Source organism: Anabrus simplex, chromosome 1 (assembly GCF_040414725.1).
Source record: "Anabrus simplex isolate iqAnaSimp1 chromosome 1, ASM4041472v1, whole genome shotgun sequence".
Taxonomy (NCBI): Eukaryota; Metazoa; Arthropoda; class Insecta; order Orthoptera; family Tettigoniidae; genus Anabrus; species Anabrus simplex.
The window spans coordinates 1,163,218,903-1,163,240,888 of NC_090265.1; the positions used below are offsets into that span (position 1 = coordinate 1,163,218,903).

Below are 21,986 nucleotides of genomic sequence, written 5' to 3' on the forward strand. Positions count from 1 at the left end.
CACTTTTCTAGAATATCACAGTGTAAGATAATCCGATTACAATAATCTTCGCTTAACAAACCAGTGATTGCGTTGCCAATTAACCTGCCTTCTTTGTCTGTTGTCTCATCACTGGAAACCCAAATTGGACTGTCTTTAATCTCTTGCCTTATCTTCTGAACAGTTTCATCATATATGGCTGAACAGTACGTTTTTCTGAACGTTGTCTCATCCGGGATGGATCGTTTAGTATATTTCTCGAGGAATTCCCTGAAGCGCTGGTTATTCAGTTTGAAGAGAGGTATGTCAGCAGAGATGAGAGCACAGCAGAGATCGGTGTTGAACTCGGATGTTACACTGGAAGTTGCTCGTTGTGTCAGAAACCACTGTCTCTACTTGGAATCTCGTTGTTTGTTAGACTGGTTGAACCGTGCTGTTGCACAAGGAACCTTTGAGTAGATGTCACTGTACAATGACACAAATTACAAAATAATATATTACTGTCAGTTGAAAAACCATCTTCTTTAAATTCTGTTATGTAACTTTTCAATTTTACACTGTTTGACTGAGCTACTTGAGGCATATTGTAACAACGTTAATGTCTTCAATGAATATCAACATACAACTGCACACACTGAACGTACAAGAACACTATGATCCGTCTCACTGCTAATTCAAACTGTGAATGACTGGTAGTGAAGTAGATAGAGTTATGAAGCAATCAAGGGGAATGCCCGAATTACGAACTAATCCGGAAACTACTAGCACATCATTGATGAATGAGATTTCCCTAGTTACGAAATTATGGCACAGACACAGTCGATGTTATGTAATGCAGCTTATCAGTGCTGTAAGTGTGATTCAGATAGTCACGGTACTGACTGGCTGATCTCCACCACTTCCGGGCTCAACTTCTCTCTTGCTTTGCACTGCTTATCAGCTTATTTTATCAGCCCAGACATGGACAGGCGTGATAATTACCTGCACACCAGTTAAAATATTTTTTTGAGTATAGATTTTTAATTTATTTCTCCATTATTGAGAGGACTGCTAATTAATATAATTTAATACTCTTTAGCCAAAATATGGACTATATTGAGTTTAATGACGAAGAATATGGAACATATGTGCTAAACTCCAAAATATGGAAAAATATGGAAAATGAATACATTTTTCATCTCGACACGTCATGATTCGTAAAGATAATGCAAAATATAATTAATTTTAGCTTCCTAAAGAGATATGTTTTTACATATACATCCGTTCTCTGATCATCAATAAGAAACACCAAGTTGATGACCAGTGGAGATTATTACCTAATGAATAGGTATTACATGTAACACTCTAACAGCTTCATTTTAGATAAAAACCCATATTGACTATAAAATCAAGTAGCGAATATTTAAGAATAACTTAAATATTATATGTAAGCAGTCCATCTATTCAATACCTGTATAATTTATTAAATCTGGTGCATGTTTCTTCCCCTAGGGGACATCATCAGCTAGAATAAATTGCACAATATATCAGATACAAAAATTACATTACTAGATTGGTAAGACAAATTAAAAACACTTTCATACACAAGGATAAGTAAAATAAATTATTAGCAAACTTTGTTAAAGTTTTAAGTCATATAGTCAATAAAATTAGAGTGAATTGTTCGTTAAAATTCTTGATGACAAAGTTCGTGGAAACTGACAATTGTATTCATAAAATCATAAGATGAACAATGTTGTGAATGAAAACCTTTGATATAAAATATTTCTTGATAAAAGATCCTTAAGATCTTTGATAGACATTACTTTAAATTGTATTTAAGAATGAACGCTTCAGGATTCCAAGTCAACACGGGGCCGAAGCAGTAAAGTTATTTGTAGAATCAAATAATGTTCTGTTTCCTTGTTATTCCGATGCGCGGAAGAGGACTTATCTCTGCTGAGGTATGTATCTATCTGATCGATCCTATCTCCCAAAGCTGTTAGAAAAGATCTAATTATGGAATATACACTCTCTCTCAACAACACACTATAATGGGTGTGATAGAATCCAACAGACTGCACTGGGCTGGACATGTTCTGAGGATGCAGGATAACAGAGCACCAGTAGATCTATACAAGGTATCTCTTAATGGGAAAAGACCTTCAAGAAGACCCCGAAGCACCTGGAAGGAGGAGATCAACAGGGTACGCTGGTCCTCCAAATTGATAACTGGAAAGAGTGGACTCAGTATTGAAAAGGATGGAAGAGGATTGTGAGATTGGCACGAGAATTTCACGTCCCTCAGAAGCCTATGGAGTGAGTGAGTGAGTTTTTGTAAAATAATATGAAAACAAGCATCTGCTAACTTACATTCTCCATAGATGAGCAGACATTTCTACCTTCTCTTTGTTGTTGTACATTTCCATTAAGGCAGCTCTCAACTTGCAGTTTACTGTACTGTATTTGACTACACATGGATGACTGATTGAATAGTTGTCACGTCATGTGTTTTCTCTAAGCGCAATCTCCATGGAATGAATTATGGAGCTCTGGGTACCTGCAGTGTTTACAAAACCTTTACATCAAATGTAGAGCATCACCGTTATACTGTTCCATACCATGGAGCACAGTCATGCCAAGTCTTCATGAACCACTCTAAGTCCCAATTCTGTGTTGATTTTTAACAATCTGTTTATTTGATTAGTACATTGTGACGCATTTTTGAATAGGTCTTGATGAGCTTCGTTGAACTTTTGACCAATAAATACATAGTGCAATTTAAGAAACTTATGTTAGTAGTTACATCTTACTAAAAAATACCTGCTATGGGTGGGGGTGGTAGATTAACATTCACAGTATCCCCTGCCTGTCGTAAGAGGCGACTTAAAAGGTGACCGGGGACTCTCAACTTGGGAGCATGGGTTAGTCTCCACGGTTCCCCTTGCTGAGTCTGGCATTGCTTCCATGCACTTGTGCCAGTCTCCTTGCTCATCCGACTCGTTGGCTGAATGGTCAGCATACTGGCCTTTGGTTCAAAGGGTCCCGGGTTCAATTCCCAGCTGGGTCGGGGATTTTAACCTTCATTGGTTAATTCCAGTGGCCCGGGGGCTGGGTGTTTGTGCTGTCCCCAACATCCCTGCAACTCACACACCACACATAACACTATCCTCCACCACAATTACACACAGTTACCTACACATGGCAGATACCGTCCACCCTCATCGGAGGATCTGCCTTACAAGGGCTGCACTCAGCTAGAAATAACCATATGGAAAAAAAAATGTCTCCTTGCTTTCTTCTTTCATATTTGACCTTCCTGACATTGACAGTATTAGCCTTTGTGAGGCCTAGAGAGTCTTTCATTTTCATGCCCTTCATGGCCCTTGTCTTCCTTTGGCCAATGAACTGATACCCTAGGAGTATTATTTTCCCCTTCCAGTTATACAACTTTTGTATGAAACACTTTTTCATTTGGAGCTTCAGTATAGAGTTATTGTGGGTGATCAAGATAAGTGGGATACTCCATTTACCAAACACACTTTTCCAGCTTTACAGGTGATGATGATTATATTGTTATAAGAGGAAGTACAACTGGGCAACCATCTTCTACATTTAAAAATTAAAACATCTGCTTAGTAATCATACGGGCAGCAATCATTCTTCTGAGCGCTGAATTGTTGTTTCAGTTTAGGCTGCTTGAAGCACTAGTAGTTGCTGTGGCCCATTTTATTGCTGAGTGCCCAGTATTGGCAAAATAAAGTATTTGATGAGAGGAAGGAACAATAAATAAACTTTCAATTGTTTAAAGATGATCAAGTAATTCTTTGCATAATGTTGAGAGTTATTGATGTAGATGATACTCCAGAATATACCTGGCCAGTTTTATTATCAACAGAGCTTCTGAAGGTTGAGAGAATGAGAATGATTGAACAGTTTCATCTTAATCTTGCCGGGACACACACTCTTCTTGTATTGATCTGGCAATAGGTTTGAAGTCTTTGGAGGAAGAACAACATCTCTTGTGAGGGGGGTGGGGTTGGGGGAATGGTAGAAAACATCTACAGTATCTCTTGCCTGTTTAAGAGATGACTAAAAGGGGTTAATCCCCATGGTCTGGATGTGAGGTTGGCTCATCATGACCTAGCCGAATCTGGAATACCTTTTGTATTCGACCTTCCTTGGTCAACTGTTGTTCGCTTCAATCCCTGATGGTTTGTGAAGCCTAGGGAGTCTTTAATTTGTACACCCTTCATGACCCTTCTCTTCCTTTTGCAGATACCTTAATTCTTCAAATAGTCACACCTCTTCCTTTTTTCTGTTCTGATTAAAATGAAAGGTTGCTTACTTGTACTTCCCTTAAAACAATAAAAAACAATACTCACCATCACAAATAGCAGGAGGAAGAATGTTGGTTGTGTCTGTTCAAAAATGTGCAGTGTGTTGTTGGAATTCGGCTAAAGCTTAGGAGATACCCTTCCCCTCCCATTGCCATAAAAACAACCAAGCCATTGTCTGCTTTCCTTATCACTGGGCCAGTCCTTTGTTGAGCAATGGATTGTAATTTTCACATACATAGTTCATTGGGATGTGCACTTGAAATTGCTTACTTTACTGGCTATAGCAAATTCATTGCCCAAAGAGCTAAAGTGATTATGGTTTATTTTTCTGACAATTGGAAAATTTTTATGGTTCTTCATCTATTGGACTACAGTCAAGATGATGTGTAACATTTCAAAATAAATTATAAGTTAAACTCTCCTGCTGCAGCCTTGAAAGGAGCTTTCTAGAAAAAATTAATTATGATTTTAAAGGAGTTTGTATATTGAAATCTGAGGAAAGCATGTCCAAATAGTGTGATGGTGATGACTCAACCAATATATGTTTCTCAAATCCACTCTAGAAACAGCATATCACAACACAGGAAATGGAAATCTTACCATGAACGATGTCATGCATTGTTAGAGAAGACCTGTGGCTTACAGCCTATCATAGAAACACTGGACAGAGATTGATATTAGCTTTTCATGTTAAAAGAGCCTCAAGCATGAAGCAGTTGCTTCAGTGGCAAACAAACAGCAGTCGCCAGCAATTCCACTTCACAGATTTTAAAAAAGTCGCTGTGGAAGAAAAAATTTTCTGCCAAAATTTTAAAGGTTATTCTCACAGCGATCAAGATGCTGCTGAGAAAATTCCTGAAATGAGGACACAATCTTGCATCAGTGATAGTTTGGTGGTATCATACAAGGGCATCACACAGCTGAATTTGTCTGAACAGGCGGTCATACTCATAACATGTGCATCTAACTATGAAAGCAGCATTTTGGAGAAGGTTATAATCAAGCCCTGTAGCAGTACTTTGCCTATGGAGAAGTACTGGATATTTCAATAGGATTCATTGATGGCACACAAACTGCAGTTGAGATAATGCTGGAGGGAAGTAAATGTACCTGAGTTTATTGCCACTGTCAGTTGGCCTTCAGGAGTTCAGCCCTCAACCCTTTAGATTACCGACTGTGAGATATTTGGTGGTAAAGGCCTTTCTCCTATGGGTGGGGCAGTAGAATACATCCACGTTGTCCTCTGTGTGTCATGAGAGGTAACTAAAAGGGGATAAATCCCAGGAGCTGTCATCTTTGGAGCATGGGTTGGCAACCATGAGGCTCTTAGCTGAGTCTAGCATTACCTCCACTTTCTTGTGCTAGGCTCCTCACCTTCAGCTTTCCTTTTTCGACTCAGTTGGACATCTCTTATTCTCTTCCAGCCATGATAGTACAGTATTAGCTTTACAAGAGCTAGGTTGTCTTTCATTTTCGCACCCTTTGAGACCCTTCACTTTATTTATTTTTTTCTGACTCCCTCATTCTTTGAAAAGTCAGACCTTCATTTTCTCCTCTAATTAATGTTTAGAGAGGATGGTTCCCAGTTGTATTTTCTCGTAAAACAATAATCACCACCACCCCAACTTCAGGGAAAGGCCTACTCCTAACCTCCATTGAAATATCATCGTATTTAAAGTAGAAATTATTAAAGCAGTACACTCATTACCACTGAAGATGGTGCATGTGCCAATAGACTGGTAGCCTGGCAAGTTCAAGAAGAGTGCAAAGGATGGACGTTTTGAGAATTTGTATAAGTTGCGAGATACCACAAAATATAAATTTCATATTTCTGTCTTGACACTTAAACTAATATTCAGCTATATACATGTGACAAATGTATATTATTTGCTGTTATTTCTCTTTACTGTAGATACCTTTGTGTGAGGGACAGAACTTTTGGAATGTCTGTGTATTTATATTTATGAAATGTTGGTCTAAAGACTAAACTTCTGTAATTGCAGATATTGACTGGTCACTGCATCGAGACTGCGGTTACTAATATTAAGTTTGAGCCTGAGTGTATGGAGGAATGTTCAGATCCCTTGGTGAGTGATATTATTAAATTTAACCTATTGAAGAAAGTGTTGTGCCAGATTTGTATTATCAGTTTAGTTGTGTTTCCTCAAAAGATTTGTATATACAGTGAAACTTCGATTCTCTGTTTTTGAAGGGACCCCGGAAAAAAAAGTACAGCATGGGAAAACAGAAAATCCGGGAATGAATGAACGATCAACTATTTGACTAAACATCACAAAATTGAAATATGTATTCTTATAATCTTACAAACACCCCTAAACCAAATCAAACTACAGCCCCAATGGCCTTCCGCCTACCAAGCGACCGCTGCTCGGTCCGAAGGCCTGCAGATTATGAGGTGACGCATGGTCAGTGTGACGAATCCTTTCAGCCGTTATTCCCGAGTCTCTAGACCGGGATCACCATCTCACCATTAAATATCTCCTCAATTAAAGGTAATCATGGAATGAGTGAACCTGGAACCAGCCCTCATATCCAGGTAAAAATGTCTGACCTGGCTGGGAATTGAACCCGGGCCCTCCTGGTGAGAGGCAGGCAAGTTAGACCGCAGTGCTGGCTTCAAACATTAATTACTGGTTTGTTTGTTTGTCCAACCCTTGTCCCATTTCCCTACGGGATCGGGTATGAAGTGAGATGAATCTGTCGTGGCGGATTTTTATGAGCAGATGCCCTTCCTAACGTCAACCTCGTCAGAGGAGTTAATGAGATGAAATGAATGATGTGATATATGATAGTAGGGAGAGGGTGAAACCCGGTGCCGGCACATAGCCTACTCCTGTCAAATAGCATCAAGGGGTCTGCGCAAGGCTTACGTCTCCATCCAACGGACAAATTACCATCAACAGCGTCATATGCCCTCGCTCCAAATGAGCACTGCGGAGAGGTTTGGAATTTAATCCAGGTTTCTGGCACGCACTCTAGTGATTAGAAATTGTGTACCACCTCCTCCCCTACCATGCCGGCCAACATTCTGATGGTCAGACCATTTAGACTTCAGCGCCTTAACGATCACGGCCACCAGTACCGGTACGCGACTTAAAAATCTCATAACTTTACATTCACTTTTACCGGGAAAACTTTGTCAGTTTCTTCTGAAAACTTCTTTCAGTTCAGCAACTTTGATCAGCCAAATTCTTCGAAAAATCTAACACCTTTAATGCCAAGCGAAGCAACAATTGACCACAAGTAGTTTTTAATTCTCTAATCCATTGTAATTTAGTCATTGGTATACTGTTCATAGTCAGTTTATGGAAATCTTGTACCGCGTAAATTAGGCCTACATCGACTTTTAAAGGTTATGTTGAACTCGAGAATATGGTTTCGCATGTATCAATCAATCAATACTGATCTGCATTTAGGGCAGTTGCCCAGGAGGCAGATTCACTATCTGTTGTTTTCCTAGACTTTTCTTAAATGATTTCAAAGAAATTGGAAATTTATTGAACATCTCTCTTGGTAAATTATTCCAGTCCCTAACTCCCCTTCCTATAAATGAATATTTGCCCCAATTTGTCCTCTTGAATTCCAAATTTATCTTCATATTGTGATCTTTTCTACTTTTAAAGAAGCCACTCAAACTTATTCGTCTACTAATGTCATTCTACGCCATCTCTCTGCTGACAGCTCGGAACATACCACTTATTATTACAAGTAATGAAGATAATTTTTTCCGTATTGAAAGAATCTTAATAATAAATGTAAGAAATTTATTTTAACTTCAACCTATTCAATACAGTACAAGATGTTAACGTTTTAGTTAAACATCGTTAAAATAGTTGGGACATGTTTCGCCCCTTTTGTGGGGCATCATCAGTCATATCAATACCTCAAAGTTCTACCAGATGTCTGGTTGGAAAAATTGTAAAACATGTTGCATGAGTGAATAGATTAAAAAAAAAAAAAAAAAAAACTTATGATATCTATCATTAACAAAATATCAAATTGATTAAAAATATGTTGCAATAGTGAATATGCTTGTGGATTTTCACTTAAACAAGGCTGTCATATGTGTACTGAATGACAATAATGATTGTCTAAATCTTGTGAGATGCTAAAGTTCGATGACAGTTTAAAATTTATATACAAATATTGGGAACAAATGCAGAATACATATAATCACAAATACTGTACATGTAATTTACATGTGAAATGATGTGGAAAAGCATTCCAAATTTGTGCTGATTTAACTTGAATTTGATCTTAATATTACGTTCATGATGTGATCTAATGGAATTAGCATCAAGATATGAAAGTTTTTATGTGATTTATGACCAGCTCATGTGAAAACGTTGCATTACGTCGTAATTCAATCTAGATGTCTAAGTTGCATAATTATATTTTGGACCCAAACAAGTTAGCCCATGGATACTTCAGTGAACTAACTTGTTTGGGTCCAAAATATAATTATGCAACTTAGACATCTAGATTGAATTACGACGTAATGCAACGTTTTCACATGAGCTGGTCATAAATCACATACAAACTTTCATATCTTGATGCTAATTCCATTAGACCACATCATGAACGTAATATTAAGATCAAATTCAAGTGAAATCAGCACAAATTTGGAATGCTTTTCCACATTATTTCACATGTAAAATACGTGTACAGTATTTGTGATTATATGTATTCCGCATTCATTCCCAATATTTGTATATAAATTTTAAACTGTCTTCAAACTTTAGCATCACATAAGATTTTAGACAATCATTATTGTCATTCACAACGACAGCTTTGTTTAAGTGAAAATCCATAAGCATATTCACTATTGCAACATATTTTTAATCAATTTGATATTTTGTTAATGATAGATATTATAAGTTTTTTTATTTTTTATTTTTTTAATGTATTTACTCATGCAACATGTTTTACCATTTTTCCAACCAGACGTCTGGTAGAACTTTGAGGTATTAATATGACTGATGATGCCCCACAAAAGGGGCGAAACATGTCTCAACTATTTTAATGATGTTTAACTAAAACGTTAACATCTTGTACTGTATTGAATAGGTTGAAGTTGAAATAAATTTCTTACATTTATTATTAACATACCACTTAGTCGAGCAGCTCACCTTCTTTCTCCCAGTTCTTCCCAGGCCAAACTTTGCAACATTTTTGTAACGCTACTCTTTTGTCGGAAATCACCCAGAACAAATCAAGTTGCTTATCTTTAGATTTTTTCCAGTTCTTGCATCAGGTAATCCTGGTGAAGGTCCCATACAATGGAACCATACTCTGGTTGGGGCCTTACTGGAGACTTACATGCCCTCTCCTTTACATCCCTACTACAACCTCTAAACACCCTCATAACCATGTGCAGAGATCTGTGCCCTTTATTTACAATCCCATTTATATGTAAGTATCGATCCTCAAGTTCTTGAATGCATTATATTCAATTCTGCCCATCACTAATCGCAATCAACTTGGAAAGAAAAAAATATCGTTAACCCTTCTGAACAAACTTCCAAAATTATGGTTATTCGTGACCTTGACTCAGCTGGAAAGCGTGCGCGTTGCACAAGTCGGTACTACTGCGAAATGTAACGTGCACAAAAAACTGACTGCAGTTTTTATAACATTTTAGCGCAAAAACATAAAATTCCCAGTCTTATATAGGAGCTAAACAGTAACAGGCAATCCCAAAACATCCCATGACTTTATGTACAGTATGTAAGATTCTGGTCTCGATAACATAATCGTACCGGTATACGATAATATTAAAATACTAAATTTGTGTTACTTAAGAAGGAGCAGTTTTGATTCCTGCCTGAAAGCCTAGTGACTATACAGTGCCCTGAGGGAAGTGACGAAAACCCGTTTGGCGATACACTCGAGAAAAGTAAAAATAAACATGTAACCGTGGACATAATGTAGACGTTTTGCAAGTGCGAATATTTGACTAAACTCATTCTGTCTTCAAGTAGACAAAATGCACACTGTCTCCTTCCAGTTGTTGTGGACACTCTCTGCTTTATGATTTCCAAGGATTCTCTAAACAGTACCACCTGAATGCAATGCTAAGATGGTCCCATGCAAGTTCACCGCCGATCGCTTTTCCAGTACGGTACAGTAGACTACTTCCTCAAATTACCGCAATGACGGGACGTTAACACCAAGATCCGTAAGTATGCCGTAGCCGTCCTTTCATGAGATACAGTTTCTTGAAAAACGTGTGATTGAGGATTTAGCGTTGATAGGACTGAAATTTCTGGACGGTTGATCCGGCAAATCGTTTTCTTCGATGAACGAATAATGCAGAATTTTCACAACATGATTTAATTAGGATGCTCACGGGACCACATAATTTGAACTAATATAACGAGAAAACGTAGTTTCCGAGAACGTATAATCAAGGTTCTACTGTATTAGCAATGCCATAAAGAACTACTAATGGCCAAGTATATCAACCTTGATTATTGTATTCATTGTTTAAAATTGCCATTAATTACTGTTTATTGTCACTTACAGTGCATCACTCCAATTATGGCCTTAATCCCTGTTTTAACCCTTATATCCCCAACTTTTTTTTTTTTTTTTTTTCTTCCTTTTGTAGTGAAAAGGGAAAATAACAAGCCCATTGGTTGGTTACAAAATAATAGCTACCCCAATAATGGGGCGGTGGGTACAGAAGAGTAAAAACCAAACCAAACCCCACAGCACAACAGCCCCAAAGGGCCATGGCCTTCCAAGTGACTGCTGCTCAGCTTGAAGGCCTGCAGATTATGAGGTGTTGTGTAGTCAGCACGATGAATCCTCTCGGCTGTTATTCTTTGCTTTCTAGACCGGGGCCATCATTTCACCGTCATATAGCTCTTCAATTGTAATCATGTAGGTTGAGTGGACCTCGAACCAGCTCTCAGATCCAGGTAAAAATCCCTGACCTGGCCGGGAATCGAACCCTGGGCATCTGCGTAAGAGGCAGGCACGTTACTGCTACACCGTGGTGCCGGCAGGGTACAAAAGAGTACAGGTAAATAAAGCCACTGTAGTCATTGTCCGCTGCTCTCCTTCAGTCCGAAGTTGACTTTCAGATAAGTAGTTTTGGTCTCCCTCTTTGTTTTCATCACCTCTTTCTCAGTCACTCTGAAGGTGATTTTCTATAGAACAGGTGTAAATGGTGGCATTTGTGAAGTCTTGATTGCTGTCCACAAGAATTTGTCAGTATTATATTGACAGCCAATCTGAAAACGATAGAACAAATATAAATGAGTAAAACACAGTTGAATTAATTTCAACGCATTTCAGTGCATAAAGTGAAATAATCATATCGTTAAAGCATAAATCATGACAGGACTTTCCAATTTTGTATAAAACAGTGGACCCTCCTACGCCCACCGTTCCATTTATGGAGCTACGAAATAAATTAGTCTCTAGACTTTCCAAATGAATACATATGAACAGTTTCTTGTTCTGATATTATGCTTCAATATCATTCTTTAAGTTCGAATGAATAACACACACAAAAAAAGAACTGTATTTTTATTTTTTATATTCAGGGATATCTGGCTGGTACAGCTGTCACAATCAATCAGTACACAATCAGTCACTACTGATCTGCATTTAGGGCAGTCGCCTAGGTGGCAGATTCCCTATCTGTTGTTTTCCTAGCCTTTTCTGAAATGATCACAAAGAAATTGGAAATTTATTGAACATCTCCCTTGGTAAGTTATTCCAATCCTTAACTCCCCTACCTATAAGTGAATACTTGCCCCAATATGTCCTCTTGAATTCCAGCTTTATCTTCATATTGTGATCTTTCCTACTTTTAAAGACATCACTCAAACATATTCGTCTGCTGATGTCATGTGATATAGATGTTGATTCCCACGCCATCTCTTCACTGACATTTCAGAACATACCACTTAGTTGAGCAGCTTGTCTCCTTTCTTCCAAGTCTTTGTAGCCCAAACTTTGCAACATTTTTGTAATGCTACTCTTTTGTCGGAAATCACCCAGAACAAATCGAGCTGCTTTTCTTTGGATTTTTTCCAGTTCTTGAATCAAGTAATCCTGGTGAGGGTCCCATACACTGGAACCATACTCTAATTGGTGTCTTACCAGAGACTTATATTCCCTCTCCTTTACATCCTTACTACAACCCCTAAATACATTCATAACCATATGCAGAGATATGTACCCTTTATTAACAATCATGTTATTGTGGTCATCCCAATGAAGATCTTTCCTTATATTAAAACCTTGGTACTTACCATAATCCCCAAAAGGAACTTTCACCCCATCAACGCTGTAATTAAAACTGAGAGGACTTTTCCTATTTGTGAAACTCACAACCTGACTTTTAATCCCGTTTATCACATACCATTGCCTGCTGTCCATCTTACAATATTATCAAGGTCATTTTGCAGTTGCTCACAATCTTGTAACTTATTTATTACTCTGTACAGAATAACATCATCTGCAAAAAGCCTTATCTCTGATTCCACTTCTTTACTCATATCATTGATGTATATAAGAAATCATAAAGGTTCAATAATACTGCCTTGAGAAATTCCCCTCTTAACTATTACAGGGTCAGATAAAGCTTCGCCTACTCTAATTCTCTGAGTTCTATTTTCTAGAAATATAGCCAGCCGTTCAGTCACTCTTTTTTCTAGTCCAGTAGCACTCACTTTTGCCAGTAGTCTCCCATGATCTACCCTATTAAATGCCTTTGATGGGTCAATTGCAGTACAGTTCATTTCTACTTCCTGAATCCAGGATATCTGCTATATCTTACTGGAATCCTACAAGTTGAGCTTCAGTGGAATAACCTTTCCTAAACCCAAACTGCCTTCTGTCAAACCAGTTTTTAATTTTGCAAACCTGCTTAATATAATCAGAAAAAGTGCTTTCCCAAAGCTTACATTTAGTGCATGTCAAACTGACTGGCCTGTAAATTCAGATTTATGTGTTTCCTTTATACACAGGAGCTACCATAGCAACTCTCCATTCATTTGGTAGAGCTCCTTCATGCAAACAATAATCAAATAAGTACTTCAGGTATGGTACCATATCCCAGCCCATTGCCTTTGGTTTATCCCCAGAAATCTTATCAGTTCCAGCTGCTTTTCTAGTTTTGAGCTTTTGTATCTTATTGTAAATGTCATTGTTATCGTAGGTAAATTTTAATACTTCCTCAGTATTAGTCACCTCCTCTATCTGGACATTATCCTTGTAACTGACAATCTTTACATACTGCTGATTGAATACTTCTGCCTTTTGAAGATCCTCGCATACACACTCCCCTTGTTCATTAATGATTCCTGGAATGTCCTTGGAACCTGTTTCTGCCTTCAAGTACGTATACATACCCATCCATTTTTTTACTAAAATTTGTATGACCACCATATATGCTTGCCATCATGTTATCCTTAGCTGACTTCTTTGCTAGATTCAATTTCCTATTTCCTTCAATTTCTCCTTATTTCCACAGCCATTTCTATATTTCTTTCCAGCCTGCACCTCCTTCTTAGTTTCTTTACTTCTCTGTTATAATATACTGGATATTTACCATTCCTTACCACCTTTAAAGGTACAAACCTATTTTCTCATTCCTCAACAATTGCTTTAAACCCAACCCAGAGACTTTTTACATTTTTATTTACCCTTTTCCACCGTTACTTTTTAAAAACTTCCTCATGCCTGTTTTATCAGCTATATGGTACTGTCTAATAGTCCTAATTTTTAATACCTTCCTTTCTTTCACAGTTATTTTTAACTGCGACAAAAACTGCCCCGTGACCATCAGTACCCTCTATTACTTCGGTTTCTCTATAGAGCTCATCTGGTTTTACCAGCACCACATCCAAAACATTCTTACCTCTAGTTGGTTCGATCACTTTCTGAATCAGCTGACCTTCCCATATTAACTTATTTGCCATTTGTTGTTCATGCTTCATGTCATTCGCATTACCTTCCCAATCGAAATTTGGTAAATTGAGATCACCTGCTACTATCACATTCCTTTCCATATCGTTTCCAACATAGCTGATTATCTTATCAAATAATTCTGAATCAGCATCAGCGCTACCCTTTCCCGGTCTGTACTTTCCAAAGACATCAAGTTGCCTGTTATTTTTAAAGATGAGCCTTACACCTTGAATTTCATGTTTGTCATCGTTAACTTTTTCGTAGCTTACAAATTCTTCTTTCACCAGAATGAATACTCCCCTCCTACCATTCCTATCCTATCTCTACGATACACGCTTGAATTCTGTGAGAATATTTCTGCATCCATTATATAATTTCTCAGCCATGATTCAACTCCTATTACAATATCTGGTAGGTATATATCTATTAAATTACTTAATTCGATTCCTTTCTTTACAATACTTCTACAATTGAGCACTAACATTTTTATGTCATCCCTACTTGACTTCCATTTCCCTGTACCCTTATCACTGCTACCTAGGTCACCCTGTTTCCCTGAATGTACCAGTCTATAACCCATCTAAACAAATTTCCTAAGTTATATGTACCACTGCGGTTTAAGTGAACGCCATCTGAGCGCAGATCCCTATCTCCTATCCACCCATTAGGATCTAGAAATCTCACTCCCAGTTTCCCACATAGCCACTCCATAGTCTCATTTAAATCCCCAATCACCTTCCACTCAGTATACCTCCTACACAATATTCCACTGATAACAATCTCCGCTTCCTTAAACATCACCTGTGCTGCCTTTACCAGATCCCACACATCCCCAAATATGTTGGTCCTTATACCTGCTTGTCTTACGTTGTTAGTACCAACGTGAAACACTACCACCTTCTACTTTCCCTCTTCCTTCCCTTCTACTTTCCTCAACATCTGCCTCAACCTAATTCCTGGATAACACTCTACCGTGGATCCCTTTCCTCCACACACTTTCCCCACATGTCTAACCATGGAATCCCCCATGACCAGAGCTGCAACCCTACCCACCTCGTATGTTCCCCTCCCCTCCTGGTCAGTCCTATATTCTCTCGCTGCTGCAGAAGCTACTTCCTCCTCCCTTTTCTCCCTTCCATGACCCTGTTCCATATGTCTTTTCCTATCCACTACTCTACATTTCCCTTTCCTACCTTTTCCCTTCCTCCTACTTCCACACATCTCAGCAACAGTTCCCTGTTCCTCATCTTCCCTCGGTTGTTCTACCTGCAGTGATTCATACCGATTTCTCACAGACACCTGCCCTAAATTCTAATCCTGAATATAGCCCTTAGCCTGCAGTCTCCTTCCCCTTAAAACATCAGACCTGTCTTCTACAATTTCCCCCTTTCCTTCCCATCCCTCTTTTACACCTACTGTATCCTGTACATTTTTTGAGGGAGGCCTACTTTCCTTCCTGTCCTCTGAGAAAATCCTAATTATCTCCCTCAAATCCTCCTACTCCTCTGTCATACTCCTTAATGCCTGGCCACACCCACAGTTCCTACACTTGTACTCCTTAGCCATTCTTTATGGAATAATGAGAAGAAAAGGAAAAAATAAACTAATTCTGTGCAAAGTAAAAATGAAAGGAAAGAAATGTTGTCTATAAAAATGAAAGGAAATAAATATTGTCTACGATAGATCACAAAGATCACACAACAACAAGGTAATTAAAATAAGCTACTACTACACTACAGTCCTACTTAGTTGTACAAATCTTTTTTCTACAACACCCGAACAGAATGAAAATTGCTGTTAATTACTGAAAACCGAAAGTAATACACAAGAATTAGGCCTACACAATTCTAAACTGCCGTCACATATTCAACACTGGCTAACTGGTCAAAGACTATAGGTGCGTTGAATAAGATTGCTGTCTGCAGTCTTACCACCTTCATTCAACCACACAGTAAAACTTCTGATAAGATATATATACATACATACATCATCATTATTGACCGTTATGCCTTTCAGCGTTCTGTCTGCAAGCCTCTGTGAATTTATTAAATGTCACCACAATCCTCTATTTGCAAGTAGTGCTGTGGCCTCATTTAGTTCTATACCTCTTATCTTTAAATCGTTAGGAACTGAGTCTAACCATCATCGTCTTGGTCTCCCTCTACTTCTCTTACCCTCCATAACTGAGTCCATCATTCTCCTAGGTAACCTATCCTCCTCCATTCGCCTCACATGACCCCACCACTGAAGCCGGTTTATGCATACAGCTTCATCCATCGAGTTCATTCCTAACTTGGCCTTTATCTCCTCATTCCAAGTACCCTTCTGCCATTGTTCCCATCGTTTGTACCAGCAATCATTCTCGCTACTTTCATGTCTGTTACTTCTAACTTATGAATAAGATATCCTGAGTCCACCCAGCTTTCGCTCCCATAAAGCAAAGTTGGTCTGAAAACAGACCAACATAAAGATAATTTGGTCTGGGAGCTGACTTCCTTCTTACAGAATACTCGCAACTGCAAGCTCACTGCATTAGCTGTACTGCACCTTGATTCAATCTCACTTACTATATTACCATCCTGGGAGAACACACATCACCAATCTGACATTCAGTTCTCCTGGATTTCTTACCTACTGACATCAATTTAGTCTTGAAAGGCCAATTTTCACACCATACTCATTGCACCTATTTTCAAACAACAATACCACCATTCTTACAGACAGCCAAGAAAGCATCCTGAGACGCTGGAAAGAGCACTTCAGTTCACTTTTGAACCGCAGTTCCACTGCTGCTGAAAACTTTCTCCAGCATGTCTCACATCATATGCAACCTTGGATGGCAGTCCCACCAACTTCTGAATTGTTGAATCCTACAAGATTCAACTCTAGAGTGGGAAATGACAACCAGCCGTGGGAAATTACAGTGTAGGGAATTGCAATTCAAATGACCCATTACTACTTGGTCTGTGCTGAATATGAACTGTTCATCACAAATACACACTTCCAACTTACCAACCGCTTCAAAACAACAATGAAGAAAGGCCCCTGGACCAGACAACGTCCCTCTAGAACTCACTCTTAATGGAGACTTTCCTCTTAAAACAAGGCTCTTTTCTTTGATCCTAATGATATGGAAAACCCATAAAGTACCTGCCATCATGAAAAATTCTACCGTAGTCACCCTCTTCAAAGAGGGCGACCGAAGTATCTGTGGTAACTACCGTGGCATATCCTGTTGAATCGACTTCCGATTCTCTCTGAAAAGATACTTCCTGAATCACAGTGCTGGTTTAGCACATCCAGAGTCACCACTGACATGATCTTCTGTGCTAGACAGTTGCAGGAAAAGTGTAGAGAACAACTGAAACCCTTGTTCTTTATATTTTAAAATCTGAGAAAGTCCTTTGATACTGTGCCCAGAGATGCTATGTGGATGGTTTTAAGGCAGTTTGGCTGCCCTGAACATTTGGTAGGACTTGTCCGGGCACTCCACAATGGTGTGGTTGGTCAGGTTCTCTATCAAAACAATGCCTCGGAAGAATTTCCTATTACTAATGAGCTAAAGCAAGGCTGTGTGCTTGCACCTATACTTTTTGCACTGTACCTGACAACTGTGCGCTGAGACATCTGCCAACAGCACAGTTGTAGAAATTAGTTTTCATTTTGATGGAGGTAAATTTAATCAGGCAGGACTCCACTCTAAAAGATTAATCTATCTCATTCCCTTGAGGTACTGCAAATGTCTGTTGACTGCTTTAAAACAGCTTATGAACACTTTGGACTGACTATCAACATTCAGAAAACAGAATAAGTAGACCACTTCTCGTACCTTGGGAGTATTCTCTTGACACATTGTACCTCGGAGATGGATGTAGGAAACAGAATACGAGCTGCTCATTGTGCATTTGGACGTCTTTCCCACAAAGTCTTTTCAAATAAAGATTTTAATACTGTATATTCAATAAACTGATGGTGTATCAAACTGTTGTTGTCTCCACATTACTGTATGGACATGAAACATGGACTCTATACCTCTGTGACATCAAGAAACTGGAACATTTTCACCAGCAGAAGCTTAGGATCATCATGAATATCAAATTGAAGGATTATGAAACCAATTTTGCAGTTCTTGAAAAAGCACAGATGAACAGAATAGAAATCTCCGTCATCAGTCACCAGCTCAGATGGATTGAACATGTCCAATGCATGAGTGACAACAGAATACCTCAGCAGTTACTGTGCAGTGAACTCACTTCTGGCAGGTGGACTTCCGGGGCCCCTCTGAAACGCTACAAGGATCAGTTCAAAAAAGACCATGAAGAGCACAAACATCGACCCCTGTACTTGGCACACACTTGCTGAAGATCGCCCTTATTGGCATGCAACCATTTCCAATGTTGTCCAGCAGTTTGAAACAGAATGTCGAAGACTGAAAAGAGAGGCCTGTCTTGGAAGAAAACTCAGACAAATCCAACCACTTCCACCCCCCTTTCTCAGGTGTACCAAATGTGGTTGCATGTTCTATGCAAGGATTGGCCTGTTGAGCCATCAACGTCAACTGCACAAAGCGGACTAAACATGAACTACAGATGAAAAACGTATACTCAGATATGAGTAACGGACGATGACGGCGAGCGTATGAAACTTTTTTTTGCTTTACGTCTCACCTACACAGATAGGTCTTATGGCAACAATGGGACAGAAAATGCCGAGGAATGGGAAGGAAGCGGCCGTGGCCTTAATTAAGGTACAGCCCCAGCATTTGCCTAGTGTGAAAATTGAAAACCACAGAAAACCATCTTCAGGGCTGCCGACAGTGAGTTTTGAACCCACTATCTCCCAGATGCGAGCTCACAGCTGCGCGCTCCTAACCGCACGGCCAACTCATCCGGTGTGTATGAAACTATGTATTAGATTTTATTGTCCTCATTTTTAAAGAATTGTGTCCCATTTACACTACTTTTGAAGAAAATATCTTGTTGCATTAAACCTTTGTCTTATTATACAAATTTGACCAAATTCTAGACCCCCACTGTATATACAGCAAAGTGAATTTGGGAAAATAATCAGTGTACCATAATTTATGTAACTATTTTTATGAAACCTAGAATTGCTAAAATAAATATATGCTTAATTAATTAGTAATTTAATTGTAGAAAATCTATCTCTCCTCTCTGTATTTTAGTTACAGGATGTTGTAGTAGCTAATGAGTTTTGCTTTATGACTTGATTTAATTAGCTGAGTTCCATATTACTGATGTATTGTAATGATATCTTGTTTGAGGTCATTCTCTTGTTTCTGTTTTGCGCTTTCCAGGAAGAGAGGTCTGATGATGCTTTGGATGTAATAACCTTTGAAACGGATATCAAACCAGATCCAGAAGATAATGACTTTGAATTGGAAATGTATCAGGTAATTTAAAAAATATATTAATAAATCCATCGCAATTGGGAAATATCCTGGTGGCAATGATCACTTACAGTGGTGTGATAATAAAGTAAAGTTAAAACATAATTACCCAACACCAGAAACAACAACAAAAACAACAACAAGAACTAGAGTACAACAATCAATTCCATGGAAAGAAAATATTACAAGAAATACTATTAGTTTAACATTCTAAATCCAGCATCGTCATATACAGTTTCACATACAACTTAAGTATTTCCAGTGCTTAACACTGCGGCTTACAGTACTATAGGTTGAGCTTACTACTAGCTTATCATTACAACACCGTCCTATACAAATTCACACGAACCTTAAATATTTCAAAATTGTACACTATAACTTACAAAGAAAGAAATTATTACAAGAAATACTAGTTTAACATTCAAAATCCAGCATCATCATATACAAATTCACACATACCTTATGTATGTCAAAATTTTACACTGACTTACAGTAGATTGAGCGGAGCAATTACTATTATCCTAGCATTGTAAATACAGTGCATTAAAATATGACACCATCACATAGAAATTTACACACAGTTTATACGATGCTAGAATGCTGAAGTCTATTCTTGAAGCATCTTTACATTTTTCAGAAAGGCTCTAAGACAGCTGCAGGTAATGCATTCCAGTCATCAATTCTCCAATTTACAAACTAATATTTACCATAGTTAGTTTCCTGTGATCTACCTTTTACTTTATGCTGATGATCTGTCCTACTTATGTAACTTCGTCTTGCATTTTTGGTCATTCATAAAATGAGGTTCTCTGATTCTCTTGTAATACCTTATCATTGAATATTTCAGAAAGCTATTGCTGATACAGAAGAATCAAGTTCTTCAGAAGTCCACTCGGTGGAGCCTGAGTTTTGTGGTATCAAGATCGAGCCAGGGATTGAGGACCTATATAGGGTGAGAAAATTATTGTATATTTTATGGTAATAATAAAATGATATTTTGATTCTCATAGGTAGTATATTTTCAATCTGGTACTTCAACCTACCTTCCAACGTACACCAACTAATTGACTTGAGCTTGAACAGTATTTTTTGCAGTGTCTTAGCAACACAAATGATTTTGTATACATGTTAGCTATCTTCACCTTTTAATTTATTTATTACAAAGTAACACTTCATTGATTTAGAAGTTGCCTAAAAGACAGAGTATTCTTCAAGCAAGCTGAGAGCAACTAAGAAGGCAACTATGGTATAGTGGTCCTTCACAAAGGGAGGCTGTAGTTTTGTGTAGACTGAGGATAGGTAATGGAAGATCTATGCACTCTTACCTCCTAAAGAGGGAAGACCCCCCCATTCCCAGTGTGTTCTTGTGGTGCCGACTTCACCATGGCCCACATCCTCACAAAGTGCATCAATCTCTCTGGCCTAAGACGAAAACTCGGCCTGCAGGAGACACTCAAACTATGACTGCTGCTGAACTTGTCATTTGCTTTATGTGTGAGAGGGTTAATCAGGGATATGTAAATTTCAAGTGCTCTGTTACTTAAGGAACCTGTGTTCCCTTTTGATTTGTTTGTGATCTTTTTTTTGGCTTAATACAATGTTTTTTGTTTCATTTTGAAATTCCTTTATTGAGTAAATTTTTATTTATTTTAAATTTCTTTTCCACTTAATTTGTTTGGAGAGGATAGTTACCTAGTTGTACTTCCTCTTAAAACAAAAATAGTCACTAAGATCTATCTGTGTTGGTGTGACATAAACCAAATTGCAAAAAATAAATCAACACCACCACCATTGGTGATGTCAGGGACTCGCCATAGTGTGCAAATGGTTGAACACCAGGCTCAACTTGCGCAGAGGCTGGAGAGTTTTAACCATGAGTGGCATTGATGGATGTTTTATATTTCAAGGGGCTATAAAATCTGAACTGTTTAACCGGGAAAACCTTTTATACCCAGAACACAGTAAACGCAAAAAATATACATGATGACATTTTTTTTCCACCTCTCGCATGATTCCCTAGATTCTGAGGCACATAGGTGGGCATGCCTCGATTCTGTCAGTGGCTTGTTGTGACATACTCCCTTCCTTGCTGTCTGTGGCCTTTTACAGTGTTTTCCTTTGATCTCAGAATCAGAAAATACTGACAAAGCTTTTAAAACATTGCTGGAACAATCTCCATAGCAACTCTCTTTACAGTCTGTAGAGCTTGTTGTTAGTTCTTGGACTTAAACTTTCACATGACTGGCACTGATACTGTATTTACTCGCATATTAGACCACCCCCTTTCTTTCCCACTGTTACAGCTCACTGTTACAGCTCAAATTTTGTGC

The 21,986-nt window shown here is 38.4% G+C and overlaps 1 protein-coding gene across 1 annotated transcript in view; it reads left to right on the plus strand.

Annotated features, from left to right (window-relative positions):
• Positions 1-21,986, plus strand: part of LOC136858135 (gastrula zinc finger protein XlCGF52.1) — a 111,458-nt gene that overhangs the window by 40,600 nt on the left and 48,872 nt on the right. The window contains exons 3-5 of the mRNA XM_068225427.1: positions 6,302-6,385; positions 19,564-19,659; positions 20,504-20,608. Of these exons, the coding sequence (XP_068081528.1) occupies positions 6,302-6,385; positions 19,564-19,659; positions 20,504-20,608 (285 nt within the window). The remainder of the gene's footprint in view (positions 1-6,301; positions 6,386-19,563; positions 19,660-20,503; positions 20,609-21,986) is intronic.